Genomic DNA, 24,136 nt, shown 5'->3' on the forward strand with positions numbered 1-24,136 from the left:
CCCCTAGCACCTCTAGTACCCCAGAGTACCCCTAGTGCCTCTAGTACCCCTAGCACCTCTAGTACCCAAAAGTACCCATAGTACCCTCTACTACCCTGAGTACCTCTAGTCCCCCTAGTACCCCTAGCACCTATAGTACCCCACAGTACCCCTAGTACCTCTAGTACCCCTAGTGCCTCTAGTACCCCTAGTACCCTCTAGTACCCCTAGTACCCCTAGTACCTCCTTGTACCCCACAGTACCCCTAGTACCTCTAGTCCCTCTAGTACCTGCCCCTTTTCCACCAGCGGGTACGCTTCGGACCCACACGCCACAGCAAAGTAGTGAGGGTATAGCGGTTTAACCCAGCTCAGTTACGGCTCGCGTTTCCACCCCTGACAGTACCCTTATGGTAGGGTGGGGTTAAAGCCGGATGGCGATCGCCATAGCAGCTACCTAAACATCATGATCTTATTCGTTTGGTTCACGTGACGTCACTGTAGCTTTGCGCCGCCATCTGGACAACCGATCCCACCCACTGACCCACTGATTTCAGTGGTAACTCAGCACCAACAACAACACCTATGACCACAATCAAACAATGAGGATGCACTCTTTTATTCTCTTTAGTGCAGGTAATGAAAGGTTCTGAAAGATGGCATATCCATGTAGCTTACTAATGAATAAAATGCATACAAAAAACGTGACATATGACCCACTATGTTCTGCTCCATATACCTAATGTTGACAACGTCACAGCCAAAGAGTATTGGTATTAATACCTCATTCATTGTCCAAAATAATCCATAATAATTCAAATCGGGTTTTGTTGTGGGTACAAAATGAATCTTGAAGAAAACTCGTCCCAAGCGTCCTCGGCGAAATTATCGTCTATGATTTGATGACTGATCTCAACGATCAATGATAGTAGTAACCCACCACAAACTGTTCACAAGAAGTCACAAATATATGGTACCAACTTCTATCAGATAAAGATTATTCCTCATTGCCTCACTTTAGCGTCCTTCACCCATCCAGCCAAAGCATATTGGTAGGCATCAGTGCTCTTTACGCTTTCAAGATATCTCCACTGTATGGGGAGGGATTGTGGACTAAATGAATATATATGTCATGAAAAATGATTTGAGGCAAGCGTGAGGCCGATACTAATCGACAAAAAAAACAAATAAGGATCGGAGCCTAAGATCGATTTTTTTTTCCAGATATCTCTGTCTCTCTCTAACATTCAGATGAGCGGTGTGGGCGGCCATACTAGGCGAGATCGGTCGTGCAAATGGCGGCGTTCCAGAAAACGAGACGTAGATGAACCGTATGAATAGCAGCCCCCAACAGTGTAGCCTCCTAATAAATCCAAGGAAAAAGAAGAATACGCACAATGAACAAGGAGCAACAACGTAGGACATCCAAGAAGGACGGCAAACTTTTGTGCAAAATTTTCTTCAATAAACTAAGCTTTCGCCGTTGCCAAGAAATACCTTGAGGGTAATGTGTTTGTTTGTTATTATCCCCCTGTCGCACAGAAGTGCGATTCTGTCGACTAATCAACAGGCGGCAGGTGTAGCTCGAATTTGCCGGCAGCCTGGCACCCTTTCAGGCGTTTCAGTACCCCAACGGAGGAGTACTGCGAGACGAGTATGGCTCAATATGGCCCTGGATCACGCCCACTATTGGCCACGGAAACGCGACCCGTGCCGCACCTTTCCAGAGTGAACCAACCCGCACCCTCGGGGGAAATGCGCCACAGTACCCCTAGTCCCCCTAGTACCTCTGGTACCTCCAATACCCCTAGTACTTCTAGTACCCCTAGTACCCTCTAGTACCCCAAGTACCCTCTAGTACCGTCTAGTACCCCGAGTACCCCTAGTACCTCTAGTACCTCTAGTACCCCTTGTACCCTCTAGTACCCACAGCTTCTCCCTGAGGTCCTGCTGTCCACCATGAGTCTCACAGCCTCTCTCTGAGGTCAATGTTGTCCACCATGAGCCTCACAGCCTCTCTCTGAGGTCCATGCTGTCCACCATGAACCTCACAGCCTCTCGCTGAGGTCCTGCTGTCCACCATGAGCCTCACAGCCTCTCTCTGAGGTCCATGCTGTCCACCATGAGCCTCACTGCCTCTCTCCGAGGTCCTGCTGTCCAAAATGAGCCTCACAGCCTCTCTCTGAGGTCCATGCTGTCCACCATGAGGCTCACAGCCTCTCTCTGAGGTCCCACTGTCCACCATGAGCCTCACAGCCTCTCTCTGAGGTCCATGCTGTCCACCATGAACCTCACAGCCTCTCGCTGAGGTCCTGCTGTCCACCATGAGCCTCACAGCCTCTCTCTGAGGTCCATGCTGTCCACCATGAGCCTCACTGCCTCTCTCCGAGGTCCTGCTGTCCAAAATGAGCCTCACAGCCTCTCTCTGAGGTCCATGCTGTCCACCATGAGCCTCACTGTCCTACCTACAAACCAGCCGTCGTCACACTGCTCCATCACGTCGATGGTGTCTCCCTCCGTCAGCTCCAACTCGTCCTCGTTGTGAGGGTTGTAGTTGTACAGCACTTTGAACCTGAACACACGTGACCCACAACATCCATACAGAGAGTGGTTCATTAATGTTACAAACGGTGGGCAGACCATGTCACTTGGTAAAAGGATTTGCACGTAACTTAATGATCTAGAAGTAATCAGAAAGCTTGATTATTATTCCATTCATTCTAACCTTTATAACATAAATGCTTGACATTTGAGCTTTTATCCTAATCGAGTGCTATAACTTATTCATTCATTTACTAATTTTAGTTGATTAATTTAATAGGCGTCTATGAGGGTGAGGCAGTGAAGGCTTTTGGCTTTAGCCTGTGTAGCCCTGAGACCGTAACCGTGATAAAGGCTACATAAATATATTAAGTATAGAAAACTTGGCAGTGGCTCTCATAGAAGATACTTTATTATTTGAAGTATCTAAACAGAATATATCCAGTATATATAAGAACTACTCACGCTTCTCCTCCACACTGGAGGCCTTCTTGAGTGAACGCTTGGCGCTACAGAATAGATTGAGAGGGAAACAGAGAGAGCGGGAACAGAGTTCATCAGGGTTTCATTAAAGAATTGAAGCATCCCCATGCAAAGGTTTGTTTCGATGCTTGGAAAGATGACAAATCTGTCGAACTGAATCATGTTGCGAACAAAACAATGAGAAAAATTATCCATGTGAGCGTATTACTGTTGCATCATGCTTATAGATAATTAGCGCATTTGTAACCACCTGCAATTTATATTTGAGACGATTATCTTGATAGACAACAATAGATCGGATCAGACAATAATACAGGCATTGGGAAAAGTATTTTATAAAGTCATAGGAACAACAAGCAAAGTATATAAAGGAGATTGAAATGCTGAAGCTAGCCGCTAACACTAGCGCCCTGCGCAGCATTTGTCTTTGACCCAAAGCACTACTACTACTACTACAGCTGATAAAGCAACATTCGCTTTGGTTACAATATGTCTTTTGTTGACGTAGCAACAAAGTGTTGCCTAATGTTTTTCATATCGCACTCATTTTGGACAAAATTCATTCAAAACAAAAACTACCCCAAGCTCCATATTTTGATATGATGGGACAAAATAATATAAGCTCGGATATGTTGAGACACATCACGTTGATGAGCCTCACACACAGGGTCTGCACTCCACTCAGTGACATAAGGCCCAGTGTGTGGGACGTCAACAGGCAAACATTAACAGAACAGACAGTCCCTATTCCTTCATGGGATGCAGTCACCCAATCATTATCAGTTTAGAGGAACATTAAGTCTCACTGCCACACATGTGCTCAATTGAAACCAGGAGAGCATTAACAGTCCATGCACTTAGTGACCCCACACACACACACACACACACACACACACATGCTAACCTGTACCCTGGGAGCAGGAGAGTGCGTGGGGCCCCGGGGGGGGGAGTGACAGATTCGTCTGGAGGGGATGGGGCTACGTGGAGGTTTGCCTATCACCGCAACCTCCCTCTGGAAGGGCCACACACACACACACACACACACACACACACACACACACACACACACACACACACACACACACACACACACACACACACACACACACACACACACACACACACACACACACACACCTAGAAAAACACACACACACACACACACACATACACACACATACATACACAACCACATCATGCACACACTTATCAGCAAGCATACTAATCAGCACTAAAATATAGATCAATCATAGCATGTTTATAATATATCAACTCATAAACTCACGTTAGTCATTATGATAGCCTACAATAGTGCTTTGTGACACAAATTATGCTCCAGTCAGCGTTAAATGAATAACTGGATACATTTAAATGTTGTCAGCTTCTTGAGTTGAGGACATGAACCCCTGCCCCAGACATCACATCGGGCCTACTACCTGTATTCTGCTGTTCAATAATTAAATAATGCAATGCAACATTTAAACAGGTCAACTTATAGAAATCAAAACAAATATACATCTGATTGATAAAACTGATTGGAAAATATGTTCTCCCTTTTGGCCTACAGCAAATTGAAATCCTTTGAAGAAGGATATGTTAGAGCTCAACATCAAATGATCCCATTGTCGTATATCGACGTCTGTAACGACTGTAGGTGAAATCTGTGTTTGAAAGATGACCTTGGGGGTTATGACCTTTGGCCGGGGGGAGCGCAGCTAGGAGCGGAGTCTGGACAACAGCGGGGAGGGGGGGGGGGAGGGGAGGGCTGGTTTTGGGATGGAGGAGTAAGAGGACAGAGGTCCTAAGGCTGACGAGGCCACAGAGCAGAAGGGTACAGCTGCAGAATCGGACTGATTAGCCTGTGGACGAAGATACAAGGAGAGCTTGTGTGTGCAGACCAACTTCTAATACAATGAACAAATACACACACATGTATATACAGTATGTATTCAGTGCATTAGGCATACACACTTTTTGTTAGGTCAAGCACAGTTCTGAAGTTATGAACGAATCAGCAAATGTACTTTTGGCTGTTAGCTTTTCATTGGAAACATTAATAAATCATTCATACACTTTTGGCAAAATAGACATTAAGAAAGCCTTTAGAAACGTTCTATTGTTCATTTATTTCTGCCACCACAAACTCTTTGTTCTTACAGCAAGCTAACTGGCACTGTCATGGTGTCAGTTGGTTTTGGCTGCTGTGGGAGTGCAGTGAAGTTTTGCATACTGTGTTTGGGGTGGTCGGGGGTCGGCTTAGCTCAGGAGGTAGCTGAGTGTTGATGTGTCCCTGAGCAAGACCATTAACCCCAATTGCTCCTGACGAGCTGGCTGTCGCCTTGCATGGTTGACTCTGCCGTCGGTGTGTCAATGTGTGTATTAACCGATGTAAGTCGCTTTGGATAAAAGCGTCTGCTAAATGCCCTAAATGTAAAATATAATGTAAATGTAAAATGTAAAAATGTTTGTAATTCGCTACTCACAACCAGATCTGCTTGTAAATTAAGATCGCTGAACTAATAAGATACTGGATTATTACTTCACTCTGTCTCCACACTGGGCAAAGATGCAAGGCTGTAGCGTTCTTCTCATTCTGCTACTCTACCTGCTGTGGGAAACTCGCTGTAGCGCGACTACTACACCATGGGCTCCGGATGGGAATGGAATTATCCAATATTCACGGGAGTACCTGCTATCCCTGCAATATCGCAACTCCTCGACCTATCAGACTGGATTTTTATTTGACCCAGGGAGATCTGATAGCAAGAGCCAAGATCTTAGAGGAAAAATAACCAGGAAGTGAGGTAGAAAGGGACGAGAGCGACAGAGGCTGAAGAGCCTCGCCGGTAAGAGGGTGTGTCAACCGCTACCCTCTATAAAGTTTGCGAATGTCCGTTCACTTCGCAATAACTCGATGAGCTACAAGCAAACTGCAAATTACAGTGGGCATATAGAGAGGCCAGTCTGATCTGTATCACCGAGATAATACCATACCTGACTCTGAATTATTACGGGATGGATTTGGAGTAGCCTACCACTAAGGTCATGAAAGAGATAGCGCTAGCAGTGGGAAAAGATTTTGGGGTGGTCTGTGTGTATATGTAAATAAAGCATGGAGTAGATCGGCCAGCATCAAAGAACGCGTATCGTTACAGCCCTAGTGAATACACACATCTCCCCTCACCATGGCACCATTCCTCAAAAGCATCAAGCAGTTCTTCATCAACCCAGACCTCCATCAAAGCCCGAGCAAAGGCAGCAGCAGGTCGCTCAAAGTTTGCCTACGTTCAGAAGGAAATATAACTAAAAGTAGAGAAGGCCCGCCTCAAACTAGAAAAGGTCAGACTGGACGCCACCCTAGAGGCTCTACAAACAGAAAAGGAAATGGACGCTGCACTGATAGAAGCAGAAATACTGGAGTCAGGTTTGATAGACTCAGACCATCAGTCACACCGCAGTAGAGCTTCTAACTCTCTCTCACCCCAGACACGACTCCAGCGTACAGAATAGGGCTGGGATAAACGATTATTTTTTAAACGATTAATCTAGCGATTATTTTTTCGATGCATCGATTCATCTAACGATTCATTTTTTCAGTCCGATTCGATTTCGATTCGATTCGATTCTCGATTATCTCCCCATTAATTGACTAATAGCAATTTATACATGTTGATTTACATATCTGAATTCCTTAACATTTCAATACATGTTTATTGCCTTTAAATTCCAAAATAAAAGTGCAAAGTAATGCATTCTTAGAATTCTACGGTGCTCAGTCATCTGCAGCTGCTACCGGGTGACGCCTCTTCAGGTGCTGGTGAATTGCCGTGGTGCTAGAATGGAAAGTCATCTCCATTTTGCAAAGACGACATATCACGGAATCGTTTCATTTCACATTAAAGAATTCCCATACTTTAGAGGAACGAGTGCGTGGCGCCTTGCACTTATGAAAGTCTGAGGAGCCACTCGCGTTGCAACTACGCTCCGGCGCCGCCCATCTTTTTTTTTTTTTCTTTTTTTTTTTAAATCGACGCGCATTTTTCGCGTCGACGTAATTTATGCGTCAACGTCGTCGATTACGTCGACGCGTCGTCCCAGCCCTAGTACAGAATACTATGTACAGGACCAATCCAGCCTGAATTCTAACTCACACAATCCACATGCCTAATCTTATCAGGAGTCAACACTAGCTACAATCGACATAAAGCAGCCCGTTGCGCCCATACTTTACACACCCCTGCCTATGAAAACAGAGGCGCCCTGGCAGAACAATAGAGGGATGAACGGGAGAGGCAGACAGCCACCCCTCAACGATCCTCATGGAAACCAGGGCAGAACGGTCAAACAAAGCAACCCTGACACCTCCACCGCCAACGACCTCGCCAGGTATCTCGCACGGGGTCAGTTGGTGACCTCAGGGCTAACCAATTATGATGACAAGCCAGAGAATTTCTGGGCATGGAAGTCCACCTTTTACGGAGCTATCACAGGCCTGGGCCTGTCAGCCGGAGAAGAGCTTGAGCTCCTCATCAAATGGCTTGGCAAGGAGTCCTCAGAACAGGCAAGAAGGCTCAAAGCAGCCAGCATCAGGCACCCCCAGGTCGGATTGATGATGGTTTGGCAGAGGCTGGAAGAGTATTATGGCTCACCAGAGGCAATTGAAAGGGCTCTGTTTGATAAACTGGAGGACTTTCCGAAGGTGACAAACACCCTCACAAGCTCCGCGACCTGGGTGGCCTGCTCCTAGAACTAGAAACTGCGAAGATGGACGGCTACTTACCTGGCCTGTCTTACCTAGACACTTCCAGAGGAGTGGCTCCCATCGTCGACCAGGATAAATGGGCTTCATTTGGGTCCAAATACAAGGAAAAAAACAATGTGGCTATCCCCCCCTTTGCTGTGTTTGCTGACTTCATCCGCAGGGAAGCCAGAGTTAAAACAGATCCCAGCTTCAACTTCCCACCTTCCCATGCAGCAGCCGAGAGGTCTGACAGACAGATGAAGACAGCCATATCAGTGCACAAGACGCATGTGTCCCCCACAGAGAGACCTGTGCCGTGTTCCGATATCCATACTTCCATGAGTACACTTAAACAAAGAACACTATCCACACTCACTAAGTGCGATAATTTTCAGATGTCGGTGTTGTTCCAAATCGAATTCTCCGTGGTTCACTAACCGGAAATTACGATCACGATTGCCGCCGCGGCTCCTCCCCCGCAATAAACATCCCTCTTTGAATGGTGAAGTCTTTACGCCTAGCAGCTATAAAAAGCTATAAAAGCTATAAAAACTACAAAATGACTCTATTAATGCAGGCTATGTGGAAAATGCGCCGACTTTGGCTCAGCCTGGCTCCGCCCTCTTCCGCTACGTAGCTAAGATTGCTGAGTACGAAAAGTGTACATCGATCCACACTTCGCGATTTGACCGTTTTGAGTACACCATCCGGGTCCTTTCAGTACACTTATTTTCGCCCCGATCTGAATCGGAACACCCTACATACTCAAACTTAGGCTAGTTAGTACGGATAATATGGATATTGGAACACGGCACTGGAAAGATTGACCCTGGGAAGCACTGCCCCATCCATGACAAAGTACACCCACTGAGGAAATGTAGAGGCTTCAGGGAGAAGACCCTCGAAGAGCGCAAGCAGTTTCTAAAAGACAATCACATATGTTTCCAGTGCTGCTCCTCAACAACCCACTTAGCAAGGGTCTGCGTCACAGAAGTGGACTGCAAGGAATGTGCAAGCAACCGTCACACCTCAGCACTCCACCCAGGACTAGCTCCCTGGAAGTCCAAGTCGTTCCCCCCTGTTTCAGAGAACGGGGAGGGAGGAGAACAAGCGGACAATCAGGAAGTCACCTCCTAGTGCACGGAAGTATGCAGAGATGGAATGAGTCTCAGGGCATGTTCCAAGATTTGCCTCGTCAGCGTCTTTCCTGAAGGACAAAGGGAGGATTCAAGAAGGATGTACGCTATCTTGGACGAGCAAAGCAACCGTTCCTTGGTGACTTCAGAGTTCTTCAGCATCTTTAACGTGGCGTGTAGTCCATCGCCATACACACTCAGGACATGTTCAGTTTTCCTTTTCCCACACTCCTCGAATGCAACCAAATCCCAAACAACCATTCGGAGATCCCAACCCCCAATGCTGCTCGACACCACGGACACCTGAGACGCATCGCAGACGAGATCCCATCTGTACTTTCTCCGGATGCTACGACAGCTGGAAGACGACAAGTAAATACTCCAGTCATTTTACAACTGCTTCATTCAATCCACCCTCACCTTCAGCATCCTGGCATGGTTTGGTTCCCTGAGTGAGGTGAACAAATGTCCCCTAAACAGGATCATAAAGATGAGTGGGAAGATCATTGGACAGCCACAGACCAATCTCACAACCATAAATGAAAATCAGGCCATCAGGAAAAGTAGACGGATCATATCGGACCCCCCCCATAACCTCAACAACCAGTACCATCTGCTACCTTCAGGAAGGAGACTTTGTTCCCTGCCCCTCAGAACCAAACGACGCATGTCCACCTTTGTTCGAGCAACCATCAGGCTGTTGAATAAACAGTAAGTCCCCCAATCCCGCCCAACCAAACCCATCACTTCAGACTTCAACCTATTCACCTTCCACCAACTAACAATCTATTCTCCCTACCCATACTTCCACCCCTATCCACAGGGTGTTTTGGGCTTTTAAGAATTGAATTATTCTCTTGCATGATTATTACTATTTATTGTTGAAGTATGTCTTGTTTGTATGTGCCTGACCACAAATGAAGTTCCCTCACGGGAAAAATAAAGTTCTTTGAATTTGAAGCTCACAGTATATGTGTGACAATAACCAAATGTTGCACCTCATGCTTAAAAATTTGCAGAATAAATTGCGGCAGGCTCCTCATTCAGCCCCCAATGGAATGGAGTATAGCCTCCATGGACTTTCCATCTCATGAAATGAATCCTGGGTAGGATTGTTGGTAGAATGTTAGTGTTTGAGCTCCAAACGTTCCACCACTGCACACACTGGGGATAGAGGTTAGCTGTAGCACTCCAGCTCGCGGTCCACACTCACTGCAGCTAGAGGTTAGCTGTAGCACTCCAGCTAGCGTTCCAAACTCACTGGGGCCAAAAGTTAGCTGTACAGCTCCAGATAGCGTTCCACACACGCTGGGGCAAGAGGTTGGTTAGTAGTAGGGGAGGTTAGTTAGTAGTAGGGGAGGTGTGCTTCGGTATACTTTTACCTGGACTTTCTCTCTGACAGCTTTGTTTCCAAGGTTCCACATTTTGTTGTTCCATTAAGGGCCTGAAGGAACCTTTCTTTTCAAGTGTGTCAGTTTGGCATTCATCATACCTTTCAATTCTGTTCTGGTATGGTTCATTCTCTGACTCTCCATCGGTCAAAGATATGAAAGTGTTTTTTGAGGATTTCACTTTATTCTCATACTTTGCTTGTGAATCATTTCCCTTTATATGATTGCTGCTGGGTCGTTCTTCCAAACCTTCTTCTAGTTGGAGCTCTGCTGCATGTCCTGCGCAGCCTTTAATCCAAGGTTCCACTGCGTTTGGGAGTTGCTCAAATCGCTTCTTCAATGGTTCCGCCATCCTTCCATCTTTCTGTTGAGTCTCCATACCAATCTTTTTATGAGGGTCTGCGAATGGTCTGATAATCTTGGGGTCTTTCAAGCGGTCTGGCTTAGTCTGCTTCGGCTGAAAAACGACAGGAGAGATGTTCCCTCCCTCTTCGCATTCCTCCTCTTCCTCACTCTCATCTATGAAGAGCAGAGGAAGGTCGATGTCTGCCACGCTGTCTGACACTTCTTCATCGTTCAGCCAATCACAGAGCTGAGGAACGGCTGGCAGCTGTCTGCTCTGTGGTAGACTGATATGGATGAAGGATGCCAGCTCTTTGGAGAGCTCTTCCTCCTCTTGCCCCCTGGCGAGAGCCGTCTGGTGTTCCAGCTGCGACGCCAGGACCAGCTGACTGGGCTCTCCATGCGGGAGGCATGCGGGTGGGTCGGTGTCTTCAACCACAGCCAGATCCAGGGAACGGTAAGAGGAGGTGGAGGGAAGGAGCTGATTAGGAACAGCTCTTAGCTGTGATAGGTTGACCACGCTGTCAGTCAGAGGGCTGGAGGAGCGTGTTAAGGCTGACAGGAGGAGGGGGGGCGGGGAGGGGCTCCCCTCTCTGGAGGAGGGGACAGACAGACAGACACTGGGGGAGGAAATGGGGATGAAGCCGTCCTCGGGGGCGGTGGGGGAGGAGAGCGACGGAGAGGTGAGCAGAGAAGACGAACAGAAAGGAGGGAGGGAGGGGGACATGGAGGGGGGGGCTGAGGAGAGGGGGAGGTAACGGGAGAACGGCGACAGCAAGGCGTCCAGCTCCTGCATCTCCAGCAGGAGGCCGCGAGGGTAAGGGGGCGGAGTCGGGCCTGGGGTGGAGACCCCGGGCTGGAGGGGGGCGGCGGGGGTGCAGGGGAGGTAGTGGGTGAAGGAGGCGGGGTAGGGTGGGGGGGTGAGGGGGATGGGGAGGTAGCGGGTGAAGGAGGCAGGGAGGGGTGGGGAGGTGGGGGGGCTGGACAGCGCTGAGGAGGAAGCACATCCTCCAGTGGGATGAGAGTGGAAGGGGGATAGGGGGAAGGAGATGGAGGCTGGGAGGTCAAAGGTCAGGGAGATCCAGTCCTGGGTGAGGGCCTGGAGGGCCGTCTGGGAGGGGGAGGAGGAGTGGGAGGAGTGGGAGGGAGCAGCTCCATGCGGGGCGGCCCAGGGTTCAACATGAGGTCGCAAGGGTAAGGGCTTGAGCTGGGGAGGGGGGGGGGGGGGGGGCAGGGAGAGATAATATAAGCTCCACTTACTATTAACACTACCATATCACCACGCCGCACAGCACAACCATGACCTCATCATCAACAAATAAATGCACATTTAAAAAATAAGTGATAAATCGATGCATTGTTGTGCTCCGCATGCAGCGGGCTCCAGTCACATGACTGCGGTCCCTGGTCGGTCGAGAGATGAGCCCCCCCCTACATAACTGATGCATATGTCCGGTACATGGAGCTTTGAGCGCATTGCAATTGGTTCTTAGTGTTGATATATTCACTGATGAATTCACCGATTTATTTTACCCTAAATACATTTTATATCAATATTATTCCATGAAAACAAAAATAATATTTTAAAAGCTGAAGTAAAGCTTTGCCATATTTTGTTTTTTCCATTGTTTTAGAAATTACAATTTTTATAATGAGTTGAATATTGATTAAATGATTGCCGTTGTGGGATACTGGGAAAATTACAGTTGTGACAAGTTTATTATGGCAATATTCTATTCAGATGGGATTTTCACATTTCGACATTCATAAAGACTCTTTCTAAATCCTTCCAACTCTGCGTCTCTGTGACTAAAGGTTAGTTAGGGTTAACTAACCTAACCCTATGTATGGAGGACTTTACTCTCTATCTTTTGACATCTGTCAGTTCAGTCGTTCTCCAACCTAAACCAAACAATAGCTGGTTTGTATTCGTCATCCAGAACGACACTTACCCATTTTAGAAACGCCTAGAAATCAAATGTTCGAAGAAACAGCAAAAAGTACGTCCTGGTTCTGTCTTGGACAACATAAAAATCGATTGATTTAATCTCTGTGGAAAATGCAACATTTTAAGATAGTTTCGGCATTAAAATTGTTTTGATACAATTTCTAGCAATCTTCAGATCTTCAATACAATCCTCAATCTTCTTCTAGTCATCCTCAGAGATCCAATGTCCTCCCTGGGTCACTCTGAAGATCCTCTGTTACATCAAACAGCGCTGAGGACAGCAGCTCAGATGACGACTCAACGCAGAGAAGTTGATTCACACAACATGCCAGCTTGCATCCCTGAATCCACATGCAAGACTGGTTTCATATGAATCACCATGGCAACCATAGAAAACATTGCATTAACTAACATAATAAACATTATATACATTCGGTATCTGAATATAACGGAAATAAAATTCACATTTATTGCTAGAAATGTTTTCAGAAACAAATCTTAATGTTGAAACTCTCTTAATATTATATATTTTCCACCTCAGAATAAAAAAAAGTTTTATTTAGGCATGACAGAACCTATGGACAAATTGCTGTTTCCTCTAACAGTTGATAGGGGTCTAGAACATTTGTTTGGTCGCTCGCTTTGGAAGACATAAACCAGTGAGTGAATGCTCTGTGAGGAGGTCTGTTCTGCTTGACTGCCTGCTTCTGTATGAGACACCTGTTGTTAGGACTGTTCCTGGCCGATTTCTGACCAATCAAGGCATCTATGCCTTGATTGGTCAGGGAAATCCAGCTCGACTGTCAATCACATGTGCACACAGCGGAGGGCATTATCATCTCCCCCAAACACAGGGCATTATCATCTACCCCAAACGCAGGGCATTATCATCTACCCCAGAGGGGCAGGGCATTATCATCTCCCCTAAACACAGGGCATTAATTCTCCCACAAACACACACAGGGCCTTATCATCTACTCCAAACGAGCAGGGCTCATCTCACCCAAGGGGCAGGGGGGGAGGGAGAGAGGGAGGGGGGAGACATTTTCATCAAAATTGTCCTCTGCCTTCTATATTAACCTTATATTCTTACCTACAGCACTTATAAGCACACAATTTAACATCCAACTCACTCTAAAACATGTACAGCTAACACCAAGCCACACTAGTTAACATCCAACCCCACTCTAAAACATGTACAGCGCACACCAAGCCACACTAGTTAACATCCAACCCACTCTAAAACATGTACAGCGCACACCTAGCCAGACGGACGATCTTGACTACAGGGCATGCTGTGTACCTGTTCAGAGTCCGCTACGGGAGTCTGCCACCTAGGCTGGCCGTAGGGCGCAGAGACATAAGAGACGGGGAATATCCCCCTTCGCTGGCCGCCCGGGACACAGCCTTCATACCAGTTCTGATCCACCTTTCTCAGTATCACTACGCCTTCTCCCTGGACACATGCACCCCCCGCCCCACACACACAACATCAGCTCAGAGGACCAACACACAACATCAGCTCAGAGAACCAACACACAACATCAGCTCAGAGAACAGACACACAAGATCAGCTCAGAGAACAGACACACAACATCAGCTCAGAGAACCAACACACAACATCAGTGTCCTCAGAGAACTAACACACAATGGTTAAAGGTGACATATTATACCACCAGGTGTGTGTTTGATTATCCATTACAAGTCAGCCATCACACTCACACCTGGTGGTATAATATGTTTTACCTTTACCTGCTTCCAGAACCACATAACATTATATCAATATTTCAAGATGGCTAATCTATATTTATTTTCAAGAATATATTTGCCTCTGCTATATTCAATAGTTTAAAAAGATGGGTGCTAACTGCCAGACAGCAGCGACAGAGAGAGAGCTGAGCATACGTATTAGTCGGCATTCTGACAACGTGTGGCCGCGTCATTAGGGCACCCTGTCTGGGCACCCTGTTCGGGCACCCTGTCTGGGCACCCTGTCTGGGCACCCTGTTAGGGCACCTGTCTGGGCACCCTGTTAGGGCACCCTGTCTGGGCACCCTGTTCGGGCACCCTGTTCGGGCACCCTGTCTGGGCACCCTGTCTGGGCACCCTGTCTGGGCACCCTGTTAGGGCACCCTGTCTGGGCACCCTGTCTGGGCACCCTGTTAGGGCACCCTGTCTGGGCACCCTGTCTGGGCACCCTGTTAGGGCACCCTGTTTGCAGAGCTTAAAGGGGTGATTAATGCTTTTCCGACGTCCCTTAGCTTTAGATATTATATGTTCTATGTTCTATGTTACATGTTCTATGTTATATGTTCTACAATGTATATACATGTTTTTGCATCTGACAAGCTAGAAACCTCTAAGTCCTCCCCAGGGGGAGTGTTCCCCCCACCAAGAATGCCCCTCAATAAGGGCGGGAAGCTCGTTTGCACTCAACTTTACTTCTGTAACAGTGTGACGTCAGACTGCAGTGGGCGGGGCTGAAGTGCTGAAGTCCCGCCTCCCGGCCAACCACAATGTTTACAACTTCTGTAACTTTTACCCCTTATTAACCTCACACTACTGTTTGAGATTAATAAGGGGTATTTCTAACATACAGGCATGAAACCCCATTCTAGTAGTACCTCCAAATGCAACTATTAACCCTAAAAAAGCATGATATGGGATCTTTAAAAGTGTGTGATACGCAACAACCTAGCTTTCTCGCGGAGACTCTAAAGGCGTCTCCCCGCGCTGACAGAGTTGGAGCCGTACCTTACACAGGGACAGCTCTACTGGGGTGTCGGCTGTGAAGTTAAAGCGGACCACCGCCTCCCCCAGGACGGAGGAGCGGGACGGGGTGGAGGGTGGGGGGGGGCGACGGGGCTGGGAACAGATCTTCTGCATCAGGGAGCAAAGGAGAGAGAGACAGGTGTGGTGTGTGGGGGGTGGGACCCCTCATTAGACAAATACTGCAACGGACCAACTGTAGAGACGACTGACCTGGACATAGGAGACAGGGAATATCCCCACTGCTCTCCTGAGCTGGCCTTCATACCAGTTACTGTCCACCAGTCTGGTGATGGTCACCACATCGCCTTTCCTCAGGGACAGCTCCCTAAACACAACAATACCATGGTTAAGGTGGACCACAGCCCAGTGAGTCAAACTGTTCATAAGAACTAGGAAACCTACAATGTTCTTCTGCTGAATATCAATACTCTTGATATTCTTAATTTAATAAAATTATATTACATTCTATGCATTTAATATCTTGACCAAAAATTGTCACACAGAGTTTATCACATTGTTGACATTGATGTGAGATGAGACGTTTCACTGCCAGTGTGGTGACCCCCCTGTGAGGGGAGCGACTGGGGTCCTCTGCCCAGTGGGCTGCAGATGGAACCAGTCTGGGGCTCAGCCAATGAACTCACTTTGAGGTGTGAGCATCAAAGTTGTAGAGAACCCTGGCGCACTGGAAAAGGAAACAATGACATTTTAATACACAACAAAAATATGAATAAAGTTAGCGTAGATTTAACTTTTAAGAAGCCACTTTTAGAAATGTCACAAAACATAAAACACAAAACACAACAAAATATGATACTTATGATCAATGTTTTTTTTATGATGATTTCCTTTTAATCTTTGTATGGTGATGTAACATAGTTTCCTGAATTCGTCAAAAGAGAATGGCTTGGCTTCCATTGTCTCACTGAATGTATCCTTGGTAACTTTGCTGCACGTAGTTTCTTATGATCATACTCTAAAGTTCTAAAACTTTGCTGGCCGACATGTCCTAAAAATATGTTTCCTTCATCAGACATGAACTTAGTTCTGTAAACGGACATGAAATGTCTATCCTCCTTACCTCAGCAACAGACTTTCTGTCAGGGATGACTGAGTTTCTGAACGTAGTCTTTGGTGGCTCTGGGCATGAATAAGATTAGATTGTGATTAGAATAACATACTGCAGTTAAAGGTATGCGGCCAAATTACATATTTTTAATAATAAATATTTGATAACTCTATAATGACAACATGGACAACAAAAGCCAGAGCAACATCACAACTTTACATTAACAACTGACAGCAACAAAACAATCACAAACCAACAGTTACGGCACGTGACTTTTCTATCACAGTGATGCAGCAGAACATAGAGATGGAGAAGGGTTGGATCTATTAGATCAGGTTCTATGGTAGATGGAGGCGCAGGTGATTGTTGGACATCTATACCTTCTCACATGCATGGTAGGTTGCAAGCCAAACAGATATGATGGGAATTGCCTGATAAATATATTTGATTTGTTTTACACTGTTTTCTTACAGTTTTTCTTTCCCCAATCAAACCTTAAACAGACTAAACCTGCCCCCTAGTTATTCTTATCAGATATCAGATTGGCCTGCAATCATCAGGAGTGGTATGAAGGGTCGGTGGGGTGGGGGTGAACCTTGGCAGATCCCAGGCTCCTCTCTTCTGTCCTGCCGGTCGTAGCTAGCTACAGTGTGATCATTGGAGAAGCTGTTGGTACACCGTACGCCAACGTCCAGCTCCCATTGGTTAGTTCCTGCTCTCCTGGTCCTCTCCGCCCCCGCCCTGGGGCCCCTCCCGCGGCCAGAGTGTGCCGTGCGCTGATGTTCCACCGCCCAGAGGGACGAGCCCCGCTCAGGGGCCAGTGGCGTCCCTCTGCTGTCTTCTTCTCCCTCCTCCTCCTCTCCCTCCTCCTGCTCATGCTCCTCCCCCTCCTCCCCCTCCTCTCTCAGGTACTCCCAGATCCCGCTGAGGGCGCGCTCCAGGGCCAGGAACACGGAGCTGGTGGAGCGGGGGGCTCTGCAGGGGTCCGGGTGGACGGGGGGGGCTCTGCAGGGATCTAGAGGTTGACTAGAGTCTGCAACGGCAAAGTAACCAGGGGTTGGGTGAGGGCTATCTAACACCTTAGAACAAGGAGTGGACCGCCTACCACATTCTCTGTGTGTTGGAAGGGGGCCAAGGGGACTGCGGGACCTGTTAATGGGCTCCCTGGTTGGGACAGCAGGTTTCTGAGAGGATGAAGTGTATCTCCTGTGCTCTGTGGGGGCGGTGGATCCATCAGATTTGCACTGGAGCCCTGCAAAGAACTGTCTTGCTTGCTGTGTACTTACAGGGTTACCAGTAAGCCTGCAGGGGTCAGGGACTGAGGAGTTTGGCATCACACAGGGACTCATAGCTCTTGGAATTGGCGATTTGCTCAAGGCTGGAGCTCCCTGGCTCAGATAAGGAGTGGGACTGAGGAGGCTTGCAGGCTGGTAATGATCTGACCTCTGATGACCGATGCCTCCACAGAGGTTAGGACTCTGAGGGACAGGCGGGGAAGGCCTGCATGGCAAAGGGTTCTTGTGGTCGTTAGAAGGAGAGAAACGGGGCGGATGGGAGGAATAAGATATTCTTTCCTGCTCACTTTTGCTGTACACAGAAGAGCCATTGTACACTAACCAGTCCAATGCCAGGCTGCCTTCCTCAACCTTGCATTCCCGTGAAGGGGTTTGATGCAGGCTGCTGTACTGGTCTCTTACCTCGCTACATTGGCTGTGGAGATGTTTGCGATGGTGCATGTAGTTGACGTGGCCTGCATGTGTCCCATCTTGCATTCTTGAGTTTATATAGAGTACGGGTGGGGAATCTGTGCACGTCTCATTGCAATGTCTGCTATCTCCATGTACATTATGTGAAGTACCATGCCTGCTCTTGCCTATGTGTTCCTGGTCGAAGCATAGAAGAGTGTTGTGGTTGAACTGTTGGACCACGGAGCAGTTCTGAGGGCCGTTGTTGGTCTGTGAGGGTTCCTTCTTATCCAGGAAGTGTAACACTGCTGGCTTATGGATAACGGTGGACCGGCCTTCAGGTGCACGCCGGCTCTCTAGGGCTCGGACCCCCGGCCTCTCCAGGCGCAAGGCAGGGCCGTGTTTGGGAGGTTTATAGTTTGGCATGTGGCCTTGACCGTGTCCAGCCTCCTCCCCTACTCTGTCCCTCGCACATCTCTCTCCTCCTCCCCGACATCCCAGGTTTGGCATGGACTGAGATTTGTTTATCAGGCGTTGAAACTGAGAGATGCGGTTCTGCACGGTGGGCGCCCTCGGGGCTCCACCATGTTCTGTCCCCTGCTCTCCAGCGTGGAGCGGAACCATTCGGGGTTCAGCCTTGTTCAGCTGGTCATTGACCATCTCTTCTTTGTAAGCCAATATGCGAGCCTGTATATCACACACAGCCTTGGGCAAATGCCCTGACATCACCTCCTTTCTGTTAATATTGTGCATAGAGCGGTACAGATTAAGAAAGCCAGCTGAAGTGTGGGTACTCTGTCGCTGGCCCTCTCTGTGCTTCGATCCCTGTGTGAAAGAGCTGACACTTTTGGAGCGAGGGGGGGGGACAACATGCGCTGCTCCTGGCTCCTTGCTTCTCCTGATCCTCTGGGTCTGTCGTTCTCCCCTCTCCTCCTCTTCTTCCCCCTTATTCTCTTCTACATCAGTCCTAACCAGCTCTCCTCCCACCTGCGGTCCCTCCTCTCTTCGTCCCTCTGTGGCCTCTATCCAATAGACACGTTCAGAGGTGGGGCATCCCTCTTCCTCTCCTCCTCTCTTGTCCACCTCCTCTACAGGTCGAACCTCGTCCTTTGCCTGGCAGCTCACCCTCCTGTTCATCTCCTCGGGCCAAGTGGTGCTTTTGGTCAAAAGTTTGGATGTTTTGGTCATCTCTTTTTCTTCCATGTTTCCCAACTCTGCTATCACCCTTTGATTGTTCATATCTCTCTCCTTCTTCCCATCTCCTTCCTCCCCCCATCCGTCTGCTATACACGTGGTGCTGACAGAGCTCAGTGCTGTGGTGGCCTCGCCGTCTGTGTTGTGAGCTTCTTTGTGACGGAGCAGAGGCAGCAGTGGTTCTGTGTCAGTGTGCTGCAGGTCATGAGCTCTGTGTTGCATGCTTAAGAGTGTGCGACAGTCGTCAAAATGGACGCCCCCACCTGAGGACGAGCCGTACGGCCGCATTAAGGAAGAGAGACGAAACAGGACATTGTAATATGCAGATAGCACAACAGACAGACAGAAGGGTGTCAATACGGTTAACCGATGATAACATGAAAAGGTCCAGGGTGCAGAATATTGCAGCAACTAGCTGCAATATTAAGGTTGCTGATTGCACCCAACTGAACACCTACAGCCTACAAACTAATCTGTTTAATCTGTAACAGCCTGTTAACGTTCCTCATCACACAGTCCGCTTATTGTGTCCGTAGTGCTAAACTATATTCATAGACCTTTATTTATCGCTGTCATCTCCAGACCAGTCGGCGCCATAGGCCAATATTTACTGGCCGTGCGTTAGCTGAACACAGGATGCTTTGATATCATGATTAGTACAGCTGTATCGCAAATGTTATTTTTCGATAGCAACATTCTCCAATATTTTAGTGAAAGGGTGAACATTAGCTCATCCTGATAAAAGGCATTCATTCATTCATACGCTCATCCTCACTGGCTGTCTGAGTAATGCTGAGACACGGTTCAGCTCAGTGGCGTAAATATCGACGGTGCACTGCACCGAGGCCCAGACGACGTCAGGGGCCCATGGAGGCCCCCCCCACCCCCGCTCGGAAGTCCTGTCCAGGGGCACAAAATAAATATTTGCACCGGGGCATATCACCATGATGTTACGCCACTAGCTCTAGTTCTAGGACACACACATATACACATACATATATATATATATATTAGTGCTGTCAAGCGATTAAAATATTTAATCGCGATTAATCGCATTAATGTCATAGTTAACTCACGATTTTTTTCTATGCTAAATATCCCTTGATTTCTTTGTCCCATTAATTTTTCTCATTTTAATGCTCTTATCAACATGGAGAAGTGCATCGGCTTGCCTTGTGCAAATGTTTTTTTATTGATAACAACATTGTCATATACTGATCAAAACAGGACGATACAAAAAAAATGCCTATAGTGCAATTAAACGATGAACATACAAACATACTGCCTTGAACATAGCAGTCAGGCTACTGCATATTTGTTTTGAGCCAAAAAAATAAAAAAAGAAAGAATAAATTAATTAATTGCGTTAATCGTGCGATAAAAAAATTAACGCTGTTAAAATTGGTTTGCATTAACGCCGTTAATAACGCGTTTAACTGACAACACTAATATTAAAATTATGAATATTAATTAATATTAATTAATGCGATTAATCGCATTAATGTCATAGTTAACTCGCGATTAATCGCACATTTTTTTCTATTCTAAATATCCCTTGATTTCGTGCTGCTAGCCTTTTAGTGAGATCAGAGAGTGTTGAGAAGGACAGTAATAACAAATATTTGGTAAGATGGATATAAGAAGAGAGACCCGCAGTGAATTCAACCCGGTCCACTTGACACCGGGTAGGTGAATGACAGTGGTACCGTAAAACTTCAATAGCCCAGACTTATATTTGTTTCAATCAATGAACTTTTGAACAAAACTCTTGCTCAGCAAAGATGGGAAATACTATAACATTTATTATTTAAACCAGTATGGATATTCCTACCGTACGTAGGCCTATGCACATTACCAGGCTATCGATTAACGCCCACACACACACACACACACACACACACACACACACACACACACACACACACACACACACACACACAAACACACAAACAAGGTGGCGGAGTGGTAATCGGGAGAGTCGGGAGAATTCCCGGTGGGCCGTTAACGTTTCGGGGCTGTCGGGCTGATTACTGCGGGATAACAATATTGCGTTTATAAAAGTTCCTTGCAGCGCCGTCCGGCAGCCTGAGCTGTGAACTCTTGTGTAGGCTCGAACAGAGTGACACACACACTTTTAAGGACTTTTTCACCCGCTCCGTATCCTTGCTTGCCACAAAGAGTTTGTGCGGCGTGCTTGTTGTTTTGTTTCCGGTGTAGCTAGATCCGGTATGGTGTTGTCGTTTTTCTAACATGACTAGTTGTTGCTAGACAGCAGGTGAAAAAACGACAACTTTTGCCAAACCAAAAGAGCGTTAATTGCGCAATAATTAATTAACGCTGTTAAAATTGGTTTGCGTTAACGCTGTTAATAACGCGTTAAACTGACAGCACTAATATATATATATTATATATATATTAGTGCTGTCAAGCGGTTAAAATATTTAATCGCGATTAATCACATTAATGTCATAGTTAACTCGAGATTAATCGCGAGTAATCGCAATTCTTTTTTCTATGCAAAATATCTTTTCTATGCAGATTTCTTTGTCCCATAATTTTTTTCTCATTTTAATGCTCTTATCAACATGGAGAAGTGCATCGGCTTGCCTTGTGCAAATGTTTTTATTGATAACAACATTGGCATATACTGATCAAAACAGGACGATACAAAAAAATACCTATAGTGCAATTAAACGATGAACATACAAAGATACTGCCTTGAACATAGCAATAAAGCTACTGCTTCTTTGTTTTGAGCCAAAGAAAAAAAATAATATATAGATCCATTTTTTTTTTTTAAATAAAGAATTGCGTTAATCGCGCGATAAAAAAATTAACGCCGTTAAAATCGGTTTGCGTTAACGCCGTTAATAACGTGTTTAACTGACGGCACTAATATATATGCATACACAGTTTTGGCAATGTTCAATTAAAAAAGTAATTAGTTATATTTACTCACTACTTGTTCCAAAAAGTAACTAAATAACTAAATAACTCTATAATAAAGGTAACTAGTTACTCTTGAGAGAGGCAGCAGAGAGAGGGGTCATGTTTCCCGAAGCTCCACTAGGCATTGGAAAAAATACTTAATTCAGTGTTCAGATCTACTTTATTTTATTTTATTTCATGATCATAATACTGAACAATATATAGTTTGTTTCCGTAGTCCTCAATCGCTCGATTCAACAATACATTTTGGAACTTTTTATGACTCCCGGATCAGACCACAGCAAAAGCCTTGGACTTTCCTATCGCCAACATGCCTCTGTACTCCGATTTATTTGAAACGAGACTAGCAGCATTAGAAAAATGCAAAGGACTCCTCCAGGATACAGTGCCGATGGTTGAGTTTGCTGAGCTAACTCAGACAAATATACAACAAGATGATCAAAGCTACACTGTATCCTTCGCGAAGCTGGACAAGAGAGAGACAGTTCCAGCTGCGTCTCACTGGCACAGAGTCGGCGCTAAGCCAAAACAACATACCAAAGTGAATCAACAAGTTCACTCAACTCCAAATGCTAAACCACCCTAAATTAAAGTTGCATGTATCAGCCGGATTAGCCCCTCACTGAATTTAACCCTGCCGCTGAAGAACCGGTTCCTGCCAATTCAAGAGTCCACGAACGCGCCTGCCACCCATGCACCCCTGAGCCCCGAGATGCGTCAGGACATATAGTGCGGTCAGAGACCGATCATGAATCCGTCGCCAGAGAGGCGAGCTGTGCATGCGTCGGCCGCCCATGCACCCCTGAGCCCCGAGATGCGTCCGGACGGACGGTGCGGAAAGAGACGGAACAAGAACCAGTCGCCATGGAGGCGAGCTGCGCATGCGTCGGCCACCCGTGCACCCCTGAGCCCTGAAATGTGTCCGGATGGAGGTTGCGGACAGAACAAAATCTCACAGATTATTGTGCATGAAGGATTTAATGATATTCGAAGAGAACAGTCAGAATTTCTGAAGAGGGATTGATCTATTGGATACACTGGACAAAATACACATTAAGAGCCCTATCTTGCATCCGGCGCAATTGACTTAATCACTGGCGCATGTGTCGTTGCTGGTTTGCAACTGGCGCAGAGCGTTCTTTTCCCTCCTGCGCCACGCGTCGGTAAATTAGGATATGATCTTGCGCCCCAAGGGGCGGCTCGGCGAAAGGAGGAGGCGTGTTCTGGCGCAAACGTTCCCTGGGGCTATTTTGACATTTCAGAAACCCCTTGCGCCACAAACCAGGAAATACCTGGTTTAAAGATGGTGGCGCGTTGTTCAGATGCTATTTTAAGGGCGCATGCATAATGTTGCTTGTGCACCTCGCGCATACACTTTGCTTCTCTCATCTACCTAGCCACACATTCTTGGTAAATTATTTGGGAAAGAACAGCTGATACAGCGGTAATAAGTTGCTTTACTGCAAACACCGTGAAGCAAACACATATTTTCTTGACACAGACAATGTATACATGCCCATAACTTTTAGGATTGATGAGTATTTTGATCGTGAGAAAACATTGTTTTACAGCGAGTGAGTGTTAAAAAGAATGATTGAATGCGGGCGCGCGTGTGTACGTCCATCTGTTTAAACACACGCAAACTAAACACGTAACGCATAATACAGTCCATGGCAATGTATATTAACGGGGGGACACATGCATACTAGGAACACAAGTCGATAACGATAATGCATACAATACTGATAAGAAACGATATTTATAATGTATTGCGTACATCATTAAATAGAACAACAGGTACCGCATATCATATGTTATATCATATACGTTTTCTTTGCCGAAATTTATTTGAGGACTCAGTGTTTCTGAAGTTGTGGAAGAAAACCTTATTCCATGTGTGAACTAGC

The 24,136-nt window shown here is 46.6% G+C and overlaps 1 protein-coding gene across 20 annotated transcripts in view; it reads right to left on the minus strand.

The window, feature by feature from the left end:
- LOC132466261 (sorbin and SH3 domain-containing protein 2-like) overlaps positions 1-24,136 on the minus strand; it is an 85,326-nt gene that overhangs the window by 6,734 nt on the left and 54,456 nt on the right. For 6 of the 20 annotated variants that reach the window (XR_009527816.1, XM_060063360.1, XM_060063362.1 and 3 more), the window contains 9 exons: positions 16,997-19,543; positions 16,414-16,472; positions 15,977-16,017; positions 15,543-15,657; positions 15,315-15,440; positions 13,864-14,016; positions 3,907-4,014; positions 2,985-3,028; positions 2,444-2,550 (listed from right to left, as the gene is read on the minus strand). Coding sequence is in view for 16 of the 20 variants with exons in the window: in XM_060063360.1 (XP_059919343.1) it covers positions 2,444-2,550; positions 2,985-3,028; positions 3,907-4,014; positions 13,864-14,016; positions 15,315-15,440; positions 15,543-15,657; positions 15,977-16,017; positions 16,414-16,472; positions 16,997-19,543 (3,300 nt within the window). In the remaining 4 variants the exon portion in view is untranslated. Of the gene's footprint in view, positions 1-121; positions 2,228-2,430; positions 2,551-2,984; positions 3,029-3,906; positions 4,015-11,901; positions 13,746-13,798; positions 14,017-15,314; positions 15,441-15,542; positions 15,658-15,976; positions 16,018-16,413; positions 16,473-16,996; positions 19,544-24,136 lie in introns of those variants that run through there. The other 14 variants (XR_009527815.1, XR_009527814.1, XR_009527813.1 and 11 more) reach the window with 14 other exon arrangements.

This window comes from Gadus macrocephalus, chromosome 10 (genome assembly GCF_031168955.1).
Source record: "Gadus macrocephalus chromosome 10, ASM3116895v1".
Classification (NCBI taxonomy): domain Eukaryota; kingdom Metazoa; phylum Chordata; class Actinopteri; order Gadiformes; family Gadidae; genus Gadus; species Gadus macrocephalus.